The sequence below is a fragment of the Octodon degus genome, unplaced genomic scaffold, assembly GCF_000260255.1.
Source record: "Octodon degus isolate 3935 unplaced genomic scaffold, OctDeg1.0 scaffold00005, whole genome shotgun sequence".
Classification (NCBI taxonomy): Eukaryota; Metazoa; Chordata; class Mammalia; order Rodentia; family Octodontidae; genus Octodon; species Octodon degus.
In genome coordinates this window covers 28,759,994-28,776,019 of record NW_004524581.1, presented here as the reverse complement: position 1 = coordinate 28,776,019, position 16,026 = coordinate 28,759,994, and the positions used below count along the sequence as shown (strand labels likewise).

The 16,026-nt window shown below is 54.6% G+C and overlaps 1 protein-coding gene and 1 pseudogene across 1 annotated transcript; one reads left to right on the top strand and one right to left on the bottom strand.

Moving 5' to 3' along the window:
• Window positions 1-3,828: 3,828 nt before the first annotated feature.
• Window positions 3,829-12,512, top strand: Mapk13 (mitogen-activated protein kinase 13). The gene is made up of 12 exons (XM_004624191.2): window positions 3,829-4,046; window positions 4,638-4,767; window positions 5,986-6,044; window positions 7,691-7,799; window positions 7,942-7,971; window positions 8,578-8,625; window positions 8,758-8,872; window positions 8,967-9,038; window positions 10,123-10,202; window positions 10,397-10,475; window positions 10,555-10,731; window positions 10,959-12,512. The coding sequence occupies exons 1-12, from the start codon at window positions 3,928-3,930 to the stop codon at window positions 11,039-11,041; spliced, it is 1,101 nt and encodes a 366-aa protein (XP_004624248.1). The 5' UTR covers window positions 3,829-3,927; the 3' UTR covers window positions 11,042-12,512.
• Window positions 12,513-15,196: 2,684 nt separating this feature from the next.
• LOC101581712 overlaps window positions 15,197-16,026 on the bottom strand; it is a 30,032-nt pseudogene continuing 29,202 nt past the window's right edge.

The window sequence follows — 16,026 nt, the reverse complement described above, 5'->3', positions numbered from 1 at the left end:
GTCCAGGGTAGAGGTGGTGTGCAGGGAGCCACTGCACTGTGTCCCGGGGCAGTGGAGTTTGGCTGTGGCTGCATCATTGTGCTGAGCCTTTCTTCCATCTGTAAGATCCTGACCAGGTCTCTGCTAGGCGAGGAAGGTGATGGTCGCTTCCCAGCATTCCTTGGACATGGGGAAATCCAGTACAGACCCAGGTGCCAGAGGTCAGGCTATGGGGTCACCTTGACCTCAGGCCACTCTTGGGGCCTTGGGTGCTGCATGTAGGGGACAGAAGGATAGCTACCCAGGCCTCTACACCAGCCTGAGTGGCTCCAATGTGGCCTGGTACAGCATGGGCCCATGTGCTTCTGTGGACGCAGACGTGTCATGCACATTGACATCACACAAGGCCACCAGCCACCAGGAGGGGTCAAGACAAAAACCAGACCACTCCATCTGAACCCGTGTGAAGCATGAAATGTGTCCAAAAGTCAAAAATGCCCAGAAGCACCCCCCGCATCAGAGGGCTAACCTAACAGCTGCTTCTTTGCCTCCTATGGGGCAAGAGGTTTTTTTGAGACAGTCTCACTGTGTAGTTTATGCTGGCCCTGAACTCACTTTGTACTCCCCAGGCTGAAGCAATCCTCCTGCCTCAGCCTCCCAAGTGCTGGGATGACAGGTGTGTGCCACCACACTCAGCCAAGATGCTTTAAGAGACTGGGTCATAGAACGACTTCTGTAAATGCCACCCCAGATACCTGACAGGCACAACCTGGCACGTCCTTCCTGATGTCCTCTTTCTGGGCCTCTGTGCCCTCACTCCACCTCTGTTCCTACCTGGCAGGGGGGCTTGGGGTGGTACCGCTCCAAGATGCTTTAAATCTACACATGGCCTCCACCTTTCCATTGCTCAGCTCAGGCTTTTTCTCCTTTGCCCTGAGGAAGGTAAGGACTTTGCCTGCGGTTACATGGAGGGTAGTGACAGAGTGGGTTTTAGCCAGGGATATGGCTCAGCGTCATGAGTGCTTGACTAGCAAGTGCAAGGCCCTGAGTTTAATTCCTGTACCACAAAAAAGGAAGGAAGGAAGGAAGGAAGGAAGGAAGGAAGGAAGGAAGGAAGGAAGGAAGGAAGGAAGGAAGAATTCAGGTTGCTTTTCTATACCCTCACCCACCCTTTGCCCCCCACCCCCACCTCCTCTTGAATGGGGCAGAAACCAAAAGAGATATTGAGGCAGGGGCTGTCAGGAGAGGCACTGAGGGAGTCTTGGGGCCCAGGGAGAATCATCCAGGCTGGGGCGGGGCTCCAGGGTGGCCTCGATGGCCTCCCCCTGCGTCTCCTCCTCTCCCTCCAGGACTGTGATGTCTCTTCCTGGCCCCCTCCACAGTGCTTTCCTCCCAGCTGCCAGGCCGCTGAGTAAACACAGGCCCAGCAGGCTGAGATGGCGTTTGTGCCAGCCGAGTCTCGGGCCTGACTCACTTCCTGACCTTGTTCGAGAGGTGTCCCGCTGGCCTGGGAGGATGGCACCCACACAGGCAGAGGCAGCCTCTGCTATTTGTCACCCTCTGGGCTTACTTCTGTCACCCCATGGAGATTCCAAGCCCTGGCCCATGTCAAGCGCAGGCCCAGCCCCTGTCCCTGCTGGAACATCTGCCTGGAAAGACTCCTGAGGCTCCAGGACACCTCTGACACCCACAGCAGTGTCAGGATCACTGGGACCCATGTTGCTGCTTCCTTCTGTCCCACAGAGTCTCTGGGCCAGCGCGGAAGAGGGCAGGGTCCAGTGTGTCCGAGCCGCCGCCCAGGTCTGGCCAGTAGCCATGTCTTCCTGATGGGGCAGGGGACGATCACCACGAGCACGAGTCTCCTCTCGGGGCGCTGCCCAGCTTGGCCCTACAGGGTGGGCTCCAAACCAGGGGTAGTGGCTCTGCCCAGCACTGCCCCCTCACCAGGTGCATGAAGCCCTCTGGACCTTGGCCTCCTGTCTGTCACGTGATGGCCGCTGTGCTGACTCAGAGGCCTCTGCCTCAATTGAGCTCTGTCTGTAGAACACTAGAAAGCGACAGCCACATGGCGACACAAGGGGTCATTAAATAAGATGTTCCCACAGCCCATGGGCTCACTGCTCCATTCACTCTCCAGATGTTACCGACAGCCTGTGGCCTGCCAGGCGGGCACGAGGGCAACAGACACCAGCAATACCTGCTGGACACTTCTGTGGGATCTTGTGTCCCCCTGAATAGTGTCTCTGGTTCCGCCTGATGACGCAGGGCTGTGTGGCGGGGCTATGGCGTGGGGCAGGGATGCAGGCTTCCCATTGCAGACTCCCAGCTTGCTGTAGGCCACTGGCAAACTTGTTAAAATGCCCTCTCAGCTAGGCACGGTGGGGCACGCCTGCAGTCCCAGCTCTTTGGGAGGCTGAGGCAGAAGGATGGCAAGTTCAAGCGCAGCTTAGGTAACTTGGCAACTCAGACTGTGTCACACGCACACACACACACACGAGTAGGAATGTAGCTCCATGCTAAGACCCTGGGTTCAAGTCACAGTATGGCAAAATAAATAAATCAACACAATTTTAGGTCTTTCTATGTCAGTTGCAACGTACAATAAGGGCTATAGCGGTAGCAGTGGCACACGTGGTTTGTTTTTTTTTTTAATTAATTTATTTATTTTTTCACACGTGGTTTTAATCCCCAGAACCAAACCCCATGAAACCCAGCAGACACTCATCCGCCTCTGGCAAATGAAGCACACGCCTTCCACAGCCCATGCCCAGGCGGGAGCCTGGGGCTGTGGCCATTTCATGCCCTCACCTTGCCCTGGGACCCTTTGTGATGTAATTTATTTTATTACTATTTAAGAGCAGAATATATTTATTGGAGTAAAGAAAGCTTCTGTCTGAGAGGGACAGCAGGGGACCCGAGGGAGTTGCCTGTGATTTAATTTAAAAGCAGAATTCGCCAGCAAGATAGCTCAGCAGTCTAAAGCGCCTGCTTAGGCGAGCTTAGGCAGGCGCAGGGCACCGTGGTTGGATCCCCCATAGCACACGCTGTGCCACCCCCACCCTCAGGGCAGGCCGAGCCAGCAAAACAAACAAACAGACAAACAAACAAATGCAGAATTTCCTTTTGGCTTGACAAGTCACTAGGCACAGGTGGCAGATGGCCCTTGTTACCTCCTCACATGGCATCAGAAAACCAGCAAAAAGCATTAAAACCAGAAATTTGTACCTGTACAGATACTGGGTTTTCGAAAATACTATTAATTTTATTTTTTTAAAAACATTGATTTATTTGTGTGTGTGTGTGTGTGTGTGTGTGTGTGTGTGTGTGTGTGTGTGGCCAGCTCAGCCCACCAGGGGGCGGGTCTGGCTGGCATGTGGTGCTGGGGGATTGAACCGCGGTCCCTGTGCTTTGCCAAGCTTGTTCCAAGTAGGTGCTTTAGACCACTGAGCCATCTCGCCAGCCCCAATACTATTAATTTTAGGCGTAAGAATGATACTGCTAGAGCCGGGGTTATAGCTCGAAAAAGAAATATAGAAAAGAATGAACAGATTTGGCGCCTAAGTTTGGCTTCAAAATAATTGAGGAAGGAGAATGTGGGTGATGAAATAAAGTGTACTGCTGAGGCCGAGGACTGAGGTCAGGGAAGCGCCTAGGATCCCCATTAGTTAAGGGGTTCGGATTCCCCACACAGTCTTTAAATACTGTCTACTGAGCTGGAGGGAACCGGAAGCGTCCGGGTTGCACCTGCGCACCTGCCACAGGTGGCTCTACGCCTCCTGGCGCTGGGCGGAAGCGCGAAGGAGGCGTGGCCTATCAGTGGGCGGGGCAGGGTGTGGGCGGGGCCTGGAAGGGGGTGGGGCTAGCTCGGTTCCCTGGCGCCGTGGTGCTGGGCACCTGCGCGCAGGTACCGCAGCCTCTGCGCTGGGCTGCTGAACTCGGGTGCCCGGGATGAGCCTCATTCGGAAAAAGGGCTTCTACAAGCAGGATGTCAACAAGACGGCGTGGGAGCTACCAAAGACCTACGCGTCCCCGACGCACGTCGGCAGCGGGGCCTATGGCGCCGTGTGGTGAGCCGGGCGCGGACGTCGGGGGCTCTCGCGGACGCCCCACCTCCTGCGCCTCGACGGCGCCTTCCCCTATCCCCAGCGGTCGCTGGCCTGACAGCCCCGCGCGAGGACCACACGGCTTGCGCTCCCGAGCTCTTCCCAGCGGGCCGAGGGGCGGGCGGAGGCGCGGCTGCACCGGGAAGTGGGTGGAGAGGAGCAGCGGGGCGCGCTGTTGTCTCAGCAGTCGCTACTGGGAAGCGGGTCGGGGTCGGTTTGGGACTGGATCTCCAGGCCGTAGCCTTAGGAAGAGCCCCGGACAGATCACCCTGGTTGCAGATGAAGGCACTGAGGCCCCCAGAGCAGGAAGGAGCTCGCCCTGTTGCAGAGTGAGATCGGCCCTGCATGGACGCCTGGGTATCATAGTGCTGCCCCAGGACAGTGCCAGCCCCTCTGCACTGCCTCTTGCCTGGCTCCTACACTCTGGGTCTCACAGGCATGGTGGGCACAGGCTCCACCCAGCCTGGCCTGCTGGCCAAGTCGGGGTGCAGAGGCGAGGGCAACCTGGGAGCTACCGGGTAGAAACTGCAGTGGTACCTGCCTGTCCACCTGCAGCTCTGCCATCGACAAGCGGTCAGGGGAGAAGGTGGCCATCAAGAAGCTGAGCCGGCCCTTCCAGTCTGAGATCTTCGCCAAGCGGGCCTACCGCGAGCTGTGGCTGCTCAAGCACATGCAGCATGAGAACGTAGGCTGGGCCTCCTGGCTGCGGGGAGGGGCCCTGGGTGGCTGCCCTGGTGTTCTCGGGAGGCAGAGAAGGAGGAGGGAAAGGAGGCCCAGGCCGGGGCTCTGGGGTGCCAGGAGCTCTTGGCAGAACCAGGAAAAGGGAGAACTTCCTGCCCCCCCCCCTTACTTCATTAGTAAAATGAGGGGTGCTGGGACCTGCCCTGCACACTTCCAGGGAAGGTACAGACCGCATTTCTGGCAGCTTGAGTTGTGGGAGGTACAGACTGCCAGGCTGCTATGAGGAAACAGGCAGAGAGGACCTTTGGGATTTGTTCTGTGTCTCAGAGCGCCTGGGGCAAGCTGAGGCCGGAGTCTGGACAGTGTCATCTCCACGTGTGAGTGACCTTCATGACAGCAGCTCCTTCGTACACACTCATTCTGTGACAGGCACTGTCATCAGCGCCCTGTGTCACCTAACTTGTGGAATCCTGCATCACGAGATAAATACCAGCAGCCGCATGTCACAGCTGGGGAAACTGAGACACCGATGGCTGTTAGGTTATGCAGTCAGTCAGTCAGGGGCAGAGCTGGGCTTTAAATCTAGGCAGCCTGGCTCCAAGCCTGAGTGTATCACCAGGCACATGTCACCCCGTGACCCAGCTCGGGCTGAGGATTCAGGAGCCCAGGATTGGAGAGCGAATGTTTCAGATAATAATTTCAAAGCATTGTGCGCATTTTGAGCCCCATCCTATTTCAGCATACCCCTCTAGACAAGGACACGTGGCTGAGAGGCCCTTCACCCCTCTTCATTCTCCTCTTTTCTTGGTACTTGGAGTTGAACCCAGGGCCTTACAAGTGTCAGGCAAGATCTGTACCACTGAGCTACACCTGTGAGCTCCTCCTGTCTCAGACTCCCAAGGAGCTGGGATTTTGGTGTATATGACAGCACCACACTCTTTTTCCCTGCTGTGACTTCTGAGCTGAGAAATGGGTTTGTGCTGCTTGCCCTGAGCACCAGACTTGGGCACCCCCCCACCCCAGCTGGACTCCAGTGCTGTCATCCATCACAGCAGGACCCCTCCTCTTCCATGTTGTCCCCCTTACTGCTCCTGAACAGCTGGGGCTGCTTCCTTCTAGAGGTTGTGGGCTGGAAGTGTGGCTGGTCCCAGGCAGGTGGCTGGGGCCTGGTGGGAGGAAAGGGCAGTAGCTGCCCAGCCCTTAGGAGTGGCTTTGTCCCCAGGTCATCGGACTACTGGATGTCTTCACCTCAGCATCCTCCCTGCGCCACTTTCAGGACTTGTGAGTCAGTGTACTGTCTTCTCCGTGTTTGTAGCTCTTGTTGCTTGGGAAGGGGACAGAGGGTCTGTCTTCTGCCCCTGCAGCCCCTGTGTCTGGGGCCATGGAATTGACACTGCAGAGTAGCTGCAGAGAAGGGCAGGTGGGAAGAGGTGTCAGGGACCTTTACCAGCTCTATCATGGCAGAGCAGAGTACCTGCAAGTCCTCGGGGTTTGCACCCACTCCTGTGTCCCGTCTATGGCCCAGGTGTGGCTTTGGAGTTTGGGGCTCTTTCTGCATGAATCAAAGATTGGTAGTCTGGCTGCCCCAGCTGGTGGGATGTTTGGCAGAGTCCCACAGGACCACAGCATGGAGTGGCTATGCCTGGCTTTGCCAGTACAGTGCCCATGTGCCTGGGACTGCTTGTTCCACACTGAGAAATTAAGATTCTAGTGGAGACTGACACTGGTTTCTGAAGTTCCACAGCTACCTTGAGGCCAGGAAGGTTTTGAGGGGGCTGTGATGAGGTCAGGAGATGATGCCCAGGTTCTCCTTGGTATGCAGGGGGAAAGGAATAACCAAACTGGGGAAAGATAATGAGCTCTATGTTGGGCACTTTGCTTTGGCAGAATGTATGAGATCCCCAGTCACAAATATACCTGGATCTCAGGAAGGAAGGTGGGGTTGCCATGTGGATTGATGCTAAGCGAAGCCTGGGAATAGGCCACTGCAAGAGCTTGTCAGAGGGAGTCAGTGGAGAATATGAGGGAGTGTGGATGTGGGGAGAGTCAGACAGGGAGACCTGGGGTGCACATGGAGAGACCACTGGCCTCCCTGAGCTAAGCTGGGTGGTGCAAGGAAGGAAGGAAGCAGAAACCAGCTCTTCATAGCCACGTGTGATGGTGCACACCTGTCATCCCAGCCCTTGGCAGGCTGAGGCAGGAGAATTGCCATGAGTTCGAGGCCAGCATGGGCAACTTAACAAGATCTTGTTTCAAAATAACATTTTTAAAAAATGAGCAAAGGGAAGGTGACTCATATAGTTTGACTTCCAGGTTCAGGGGCCAGGCTCAGGGAGCTGCCCTCCCCATGGTCTTTTCCCAGAAGCTCTCCTTTTATGATCCCTTATGCTTTGTTCTTGGACTTTGCTGTTCCCATCTGGAGTAACAGTTCCTGTTACTGCCCTTGAGCTGTTTTGCAGTTCTGTAAAAGGTGCAACAGTCCAGCTCCCATCCTCTCTCTGTTCCCAAGAGCAGGTTTATTGTTTCTTTCTTGGAAGGGCAGGTGTTCTGCTCATTGGAGGAGCCAGTGCAGCTGGCCATGAGCCTCCAGGAGACAACAGTGGACTGCGGGGAAGTGTGGGCTGCTTGGGGCTCGTGGCCAGGTTGGCTGTGGGGAGCTGAGGGCAGCAGGGAGCAGGCAGCTCTGCGGAGAGGGGCGCCATTCTTGGCTTTCCTGTGCATTCGCCCTAGTGCCAGCACTTACCCTAGCTCTGCCCACTGTCAGCCTGGCACCCAGGGAGCCCACAGCCCTGAGAGCTACGAGGACCTGGGCTTTCCTCCACCTTCTTGTCCAAGGCCTCTCCAAGGCCCCAGTTCTGCACCACCCAGCTCGGACCTGGGACTGGGTGAGGCTGGGGTCCATGCCAAGAAGGCCTCATGCTTTCCAGCTACCTGGTGATGCCCTTCATGCAGACGGACCTGCAGAAGATCATGGGCATGGAGTTCAGTGAGGACAAGATCCAGTACCTGGTATACCAGATGTTCAAGGGTCTCAAGGTGTGCTGGGCTCAGAGGGGGCACCAGAGATCTGGGGGCGGGGGGCAAGGGGCACACAGGGACAGGAGCGAGGAGGCTGTACCTGTGCTGCCAACATGGAAACCAGGATGCTGGATTCACCTCCCTCCCTCTCCTCCCCCAGTACATCCACTCTGCCGGCATCATCCACAGGGTGAGTCTGTCTTGTTCCGGTCCTCAGGGGCCCCGACCGCCAGGGCAGCGGGGCTTCTCTGGCAGCCAGGGAGTTGGAAAAGGTGGCAGGAAGGGAGAGCTCTCAGGAATGCACATTTAGAATTTTTCAGACTCAGCCTTGGCCAGGAAGTTCTGTGTGGGAGAAGTGCTGTGTCCCGGGAGAGTGGGGAGGAGCTGCTGGAGACGAGTGAGCCCGGAGCTCCCATCTCAGGCTCCAGGAATCCCAACACTGTTGGATGTGTGAAGGGTGCGATGGCCCCAGGTGATGCCTAGCCGGGCCTTCCTTCACCCTGGAGCCGAGGCCTTGTCCATGGTAGACAAGTGCTCTACCCCTGAGCCACATCCTCAAACCTTCTAAAATTTTACTTGAGACAGGGTCTTGCTAAACTGCCCAAGCAGCTGGCCCTGAACTTGTGATCCTTCTGCCTCAGGCTCCCAAGTAGCTGGGATGACAGGCAGGCACTGCCACACTCGGCTCCAGTCCTTATTTTATATGAAGAAACTGAGGCCTAGAGAGGTCTGGAGGGGCCTGGGATCTCCCATCTCTGCCTCTCAGCCAAGTGTCTCTCTCTGTCCTCTCCCCCAGGACCTGAAGCCCGGGAACCTGGCCGTGAACGAGGACTGCGAGCTGAAGGTGAGTGAGCGTGGACAGGCCCTGCCGGGTGGGGTGGGATTGGTGGTGGGGGTCCACTGAGAGCCCCTCAGAGCTGCTGCGGAGCCTCCTGTCCTCAGCGAGCACCATCTCCCTGCGTCCCTTGAGCCATAGATCCTGGATTTTGGGCTGGCACGGCACGCGGATCCCGAGATGACAGGCTACGTGGTGACACGCTGGTACCGGGCCCCTGAGGTCATCCTCAGCTGGATGCACTACAATCAGACGGGTGAGGGCTGCGCAGGGAGGGCCGGCTATGAGCGCCGAGGGGCGGGACATTGCTCAGTTGCTGGGCGGCCAGTAATGCCCCTGCTACCCCGCAGTGGACGTCTGGTCTGTTGGCTGCATCATGGCCGAGATGCTGACAGGAAAAACTCTGTTCAAGGGGAAAGACTGTATCCTTTGCCGGAAACACCAGGCTCCAACTGGGGACCCTTCCCTTCCGCATGCTTTATTTAAATACTTTCCCTTCATACAGTGATACAAACTCCTTGTAGAATAATAATAATAATAATAATAATAATAATAATATTATTATTATTATTATTATTATTATTATTATTATTTTGAACTGGGGACTGAACTCAGGCCCTTGCGCTTGCCAGGGAAGCGCTTATTCCATTGAGCCATCTCCCCGGCCGTCTTCTAGAATAATTTTAAGGGGCTGGGGAGATGGCTCAGTAGAATAAACACTTCCCTGGCAAGTGCAAGGACCTGACTTCTATCCTCAGTTCTTAAAAAATAAATAAATAAATTTAAAATGCAGGTAAACGTTGCATGATTAAATGAGCCCCAGGTCCAGGGAGGTAACTCAGCCACAGAGGACTTGCCTACCGCATATCAGGCCCTGGGTTTGATCCTCACTACCAGACAATAAAAAATGAAAGGTCTCCTGTGAGCTGGATGTGGTGGCACACACCTGTAGTTCCAGCACTGGGAAGGCTGAAGTAGGAGTATCTGAAGTTTGAGCCCAGCCTGGGCAACTTGGCAAGGCCCTGTGTCTAAAAAGAGGCCTAGGGATGCAGCTCACTGTGAAGACCTTGGTTTCAATCTCCAGTACCAGGAAGAAAAAAAGAAAAATTATAAAATGAGTGCCTAATATGTCCCCTGACTTCGGCCCCTCGGACACCGAGGAGCGAGCGTGTGTGGGTTGTGCAGGTGCTCGGCCGGAGGCACGGGGTCTGCCCTGCTCTCAGTGCGAGGGTCAGGGATCAGGAGAGAAGACAGGAGCATTCAGGATGGCTGTATGGGAGGGCTGGGAAGTCAGCAACCCCAGTGACACAAATCGGGATGTCGCCCTTCCTTCCCGGCCCGGCCTGATGCCCTCTGGAGGACACTGGGTCTGCAGCCTAAGCCTTTACTCCTGAGAGCCGGAGGTGGGAAGTGGTCTGGGAGTTGGGCAGGGACTACAGTGGTCCGGGAATGATCTTGGGGCTGCAGGAAGGGGACAGTGAGGCTGCACCTTAACCAGCTGCTGAGACCTGGACCAGCTGACCCAGATCCTCAAAGTGACCGGAGTCCCGGGTGCTGAGTTCGTGCAGAAGCTGAAGGACAAAGCGGTGGGTGGCTATGGGCCCCACCTGGCCTGGGTTGTGGCCTTGGCTGACTGGGCTGTGGGTTCTTGGGGTTCACCACCACCCCTGAAGCCTTCATCCTGCTGTGGCCCAAGACCTCAGCTGTCAGCCTCCCTCCCACCCACAAACCCAGCCCTCTGTTCTGAGCCCTGAAGGCCCTGTGCTTCTCCCTCCTCCAGGCCAAAGCCTACATCCAGTCTCTGCCCCAGAGCCCCAAGAAGGACTTCACGCAGCTCTTCCCCCGTGCCAGCCCCCAGGGTGAGTCTGGCTGCTTCCTGGGCTTGCGGGGGAGGGTCCCTGGGCCCGGGCTGAGGGGCTCACAGCTGAGTCACTGCAGCCACAGACCTGCTGGAGAAGATCCTGGAGCTGGATGTGGACAAGCGCCTGACCGCCGCACAGGCCCTGGCTCACCCCTTCTTCGAGCCCTTCCGGGACCCAGAGGAGGAGACAGAAGCAGAGCAGCCCTTCAATGACTCCCTGGAACATGAGAAGCTCACTGTGGACGAGTGGAAGCGTAAGAGCTGGGCCTCTGCCTGCAGCCTCTCTCCTTTTCTTCCTTCCTTCTTTTCTGCCGATGGCCTTGCCCTGCCTCGCCTGGCTGCTGGGAGACTCCGGTCTCTTACCTCTGAGCTGGTGCTCTCTGCTGGGTTCCTCTCCTGGGAAGGTTTCCTGCTACTGCGAGGGTGTAGCCACGCTGCTGGGCCAGGCCCTGCCCCTCCTTGAAGCACCTGCCTTCTGCAGAGCTCATCTACAAGGAGATTGTGAACTTCAGCCCCATCGCCCGCAAGGACTCGAAGCGCCAGAGTGGCATGAAGCTGCAGTGATGGCCAGCCCGACCCTCGGCTGAGCCAGGGACTGCCACTCAGCCCCACCCGCAGACACTGCCCAAACCATATTTGTCAACAATAAATCCTCAGCTCTTCTGGGAAAAGAGCACCCCAAGCAGAGGACAAAGCACCTGCCCTGGGCTGGGCAGCTGTGGAATTGGAAGATGCTGGGGGCGGGGAGTTGTTAGCGAGGGACAGGCTGAGCAGGCCAGGGCTCTTTGACAACGGATCCGTGTCCTAGGGCTGCTGTGACACTCTGCTGGTGGCTTATAGCAGACACCTATGCTCTCATGGTTCTGAAGTCTTGAGGCGTTGGCCACCACCCCTCCGAAGGGCCTAGAGGAGAGCCCTCTCTTGCCTCCTTCTGCCTCCTGCTGGTTCTGGGCTCCCCAGCCTCTGCTGTGTTCATCTCTGTTCCTGTCTGTCTTTCTGTCCTCTTATAACAACAGTAGTCACTGGATTTACCCTAATCCAGAGGGATCTCTACCTGGTCCCTACCAATCACATCCGACAAGACTTTATTTCCAAATAAAGTCATGTTCCAAGGTGCAGGGGGACAGGAATGTTGGGGAAACACTGGCCAACTGGCTACAGGTGGCCGTGAGGAGCACCCCTTTGTGCCACAGTGGACCCCATGTATCTGGCTGCTTCAAGAGGGCGGAGCAGAGAGAGCTGCGGCTGCTGAGACCCTTTGGGTGCAGGCTGAGCAGGCAGGAGAGGAACCCGCAGCAGGCTTGTGGGCCTGGAGCCCCAGAAGGCAGGAGTGGACCACTCGGCTTCGTGGCAGAGCTCTGTTCCTTTTGCTTTCTGGGGACAGCTGGACTCCAAAGCATAACCCGGAAGAGGCCAGGACCTTTGACTTCAGTGGATGCCCACTGGCACAAGCACCAGGGAGCCTGGGCACGGCGGGTCTCCACCTTCGCCATGCACCTGGGGACCTTGTTAAAGTGCTGATTCCAGTCCCATCCCAGCAGGGATTCTGAGTGGGCATCTCTCGTGTTGCGACCTTACAGTGTGTTTGAAAGGACTCGACCTTGACCCAAGCCCCAGGGACTGACCTCGAGGGGGCATCGGTCTGGTTTCAGAGCCGCTTCCTGTATCAGGAGAATGCACTTCCTCCTGCGTCCAGCACCAGCCAGATGTGCACCCTGTTCACAGATGTTAAAACTGAGACTCAGACCGAGCATTTTTAGGGCAGTGAAACTCTGCAGTGGTACGCCGTCATGGTGGTGGCAAGACACCTGCATTTTGTTCAGATCCCAAGAGCTGTGTGGCACGCATTGTGAACCCCAGGTGACCCGCGGGCCTGAATTAGTTACAGTGTCCCAGCATTAGGTCACACCAAGGCAGCAGGGTTATAACGGAAATGGGAGGTGGGGGTATGGGAACCCTCTGTGCTCTCTGCAAACCTAACCACTCTGAAAATAAAGTACTGGAAAACAAAACAGACCCTGAGCCCCAGAGATGGGTCCTGGCATCCCTCCCCTCTTCCCACACCCCATGCAAGGCCTGGGGCTACCTCTCCCTGGAAGGCCTTCTGCCCTTCTCCACTTAGACCCTATAGGACTCTGCCCAGGGGTCCCCCAGTGAACTGGGCAGCCCCATCTCCAGGCTCTCTCTGAGCAGGATTTGGAGTGCTTGAGCCACCTGCCACCTACCCTGTGAGCTGGGACATACAAAGCCCTGCCAGTCACTTCTCTGTTCCTCCTCACTGTGGGAAGCAGAAATGGGTGGCCCTGGCCAGTCCCTGAGAGAAAACCTCTCCCCTCCGCGCCAGGCCTCTCTCCCTCACCCCTCCCTCCGCTCCGCTGAGGGAAGCCCTCCGCTTCCCTTGGGCTTGATTCAGATCTAGGTGTTCTCTCCAAGGGGAAGGGAAGGTGCCCTCCAGTAGGAAGGGCATTCCAGTTTTTGGCCTCCCCAGCGGGCACTGGGCCACACCACAGGAAGGGAGGTCACTTCCTGCTGGTGTGGGGGACCCCGCTGGGGCAGGTCTTCTGAGGTGGAGTCTGGCTTTGCCCTGTGGCTGACACTGGCCCTATTGTCTAATGAGGCAGAGCCGGAATCTGTTCCTGAGCTGGACTGTGTCCCACCTTCCCTTCTTTGTGAACAAGGGTTGTCCTCCCTCAAGGCCACCAGAGCCTGGGCCCTGGAGAAAGCAGTGTGAGCGGGTTGTTCCAAGGTGGAGCTCACTGGTGTGAACTGGGGTGGCCTTTCCCCAGGCAGGCAGCATGCAGGGAGACAGGTGAGGCACTGTCCCCTCCCTGCCAGGCACAGGCAGAGGCCAGCTCTGAAGGGGAAGTGGCCCAGTGACCCCAGCCTGCTGTCCACCAGGAGCAGGGTGCTTCTCAGGCCCCAGCAGCACTGTGACCACTGTGGTCTCCTGCCCCCCTCTGGCCTCTGGCCTCACGGGGGTGGGGGGTAGTAGTTCTGTGGGCACTCCCCCCTCCTGTAGGAGCCAGAGCAGTCCTCCTTCCTGAGTCCAGCTGACCTGAGGGAAAAAGCTGAGGCACAGTGCTGGGCTATATCCCAGCCCTCTAATCGTGCTTTTAAAAAAGTTTTTTGGGGGCTGGTGAGATGGCTCAGTGGTCTAAAGCACCTACTTAGAACAAGCTTAGCAGAGCACAGGGACCGTGGTTCAATCCCCCAGCACCACATGCCAGCCAGCCCCACCCCCTAGTGGGCTGAGCTGGCCACACACACACACACACACACTAAATGAATAAATTTAAAAAATAAAAAATAAAAAAAAGTTTTTTGGGGCCAAGGAGATAGCTCAGTAGAATAAATGCTTGCTTGGCAAGCACAAGAGCCTGAGTTCAATCCTTGGTTCTGCCAAAATAAATAAATAAATAAAAATTTTAAAACGAATAAAATAAAGGGTTTTTTTTTTAAACGAATAAAATAAAGGTTTTTTGGAGACAGGTGTCACTAAGTTACCCAGGTTAGGCTCAGCCTTGAAATCCTTCTGCCTCAGCCTCCAGAGTGCTGGGATTATTGTCGTGTGCCACTATACTGGATTCTGACTTCTCACCGTTGGGTGCAGAGGCCCAACACAATTCACTGGAGGGAAGCAAAGGCCCAGGGAGTTGTCATGGTTACAACCCGTCAGGCCACCAGGAGGGTCCTGGTGCAGGGGTGGTTCTAGCTGGACAGTTGTGTCCTTCTGGTTCTTTTGGCCGAACCACACTTGGGTGTCAGTGGAACCCCTCTCTGCTGGGATTCGACCTTTCTTTCTGCCATGAGCCTCTTCTTAAAATATAAAATAACATAGAATAGAATAGTAGAATAAGTAAAATAAAATAGTATAGTGGTGTGCACCCTTATTTCCAGCTTTCTAGGAAGCTAAAGTAGGAGGCTCACAAGTTTGAGCCCAGTCTGGGCAATTTAGTGAGACCCTGTCTCAAAAGAAAACAAAAGGCTGAAGATATAGCTCACTGCAAAGGCCCTGGGTTCGATCCTCAGAACCACAAAAATGACACATAATATACGGTTACAGAAAAAGTTAGTTATCTCTCTAGTGAGTTGTCAATGTATTAAAAAATGTGATCATGCATGGAGGGTGTGTGTGTGTGTGTGTGTGTGTGTGTGTCTGGGCCTGGGGTGGAGCCTGGGCCTCACGTATGCCGGCTTCATGCTGCACTCAGCCGAGCTTCTGCATTGACACCCATAGTATGAGCTGTATTCAGGCAAGCCTGTGAGATCTCGGTGGATCTGAAGTAGACGTGAATGCTGAGCTGTAAAGGGCTCAAGTCAACAACTTCTGACCTTGCCAGTCTTTCGGATAACCCACTACTATTACGGACTACTGGACTATATTGGATTATTTTGCTGAATTCACACACCTACAATATTTAAATGGCAATGAAATACCCATCTCTGACAAAACTAAACGAAAAAGGGGGATACAAATGAAGGACCATTTTGTATCTGTATATACAAAATAGGATTGATATACAGCTACCTTCTCTTAATTCAATGAGAAGGAAGATTTGTACTAGTAGTGTTTGGACAGGGTATCATGTCTGCATCTTTTTTTTTTTTTTTGTACTTAGTTTCCATTTATTCAAAGAATAAATAAAATTTTAAAAATTGCTTTACTAACTATAGTTTTACAAATTATGGTAGACTGGGGCTATGGGTTTAGCTCAGGCTGTAGAATGCTTGTATGAGGCCCTGGGATCAACCCCCAGGACCACTAAGAAAAAAAAAAAGAAATTACAGTAGTCTTATTTTCAAAGTCCAACTTCACAGTGAAGATAAGAAATTTCTAAAGTTTGCCTTTGAATCCTTTTGGGATTCACTCTGACTAAGCAACATTTTCAGCTGTGAGAAGTGTTTCCTTCTTTTCTTCCCATTCTTTGAGGAGCAATTGGCGTTGACTGGCCAGCTGTGGGTGTTCTGAAAATCAATGCTGGGCTCTTGCCTTTAGAGCCAGATATACGATTTACATTTACGGAATTTGAAGTCTTCCTTTCTGGTACCTTCAGGCTGAGTTTACTTGTAGGAGTGACAGGAATGTTCTTCAATGCTGACAGAAAGCTTCTACTTTTACCAGGATATTTAATTGTTCTGTGGTAAGTTTTCCAAGTAATCAACAATACATTTTTGGAGTCTCTGTACTTCTTCACAATTTTTGCTTCTTTAAAACTGAGAGTATGATTTCTAGCTTCACGATTAAGAAGTTTCTGAGGGCCCGGGAGACGGCTCAGTAGGATAAGCGCTTGACTGGCAAACACAAGGATCTAAGTTCAATCCCTGGTTCCACCAAAAAAAAAAAAAAAAAAAGAAGTTTCTGTACTCTGGGTGTCAATTTGGCCTTGGGTTTGAGGCAAACTCGAGAGTTACCTAGTACCAACAACCGGAAACAATATGGACATACTTCTTCAAAAGTGCTCTTGTTTGCTTTCTGCTGGTGGACACCGTGGAGGAGGCATTGTCAGGCTCTCTTCCGACTGCCGTCATGTCTAAGTCAGAGTCTCCCA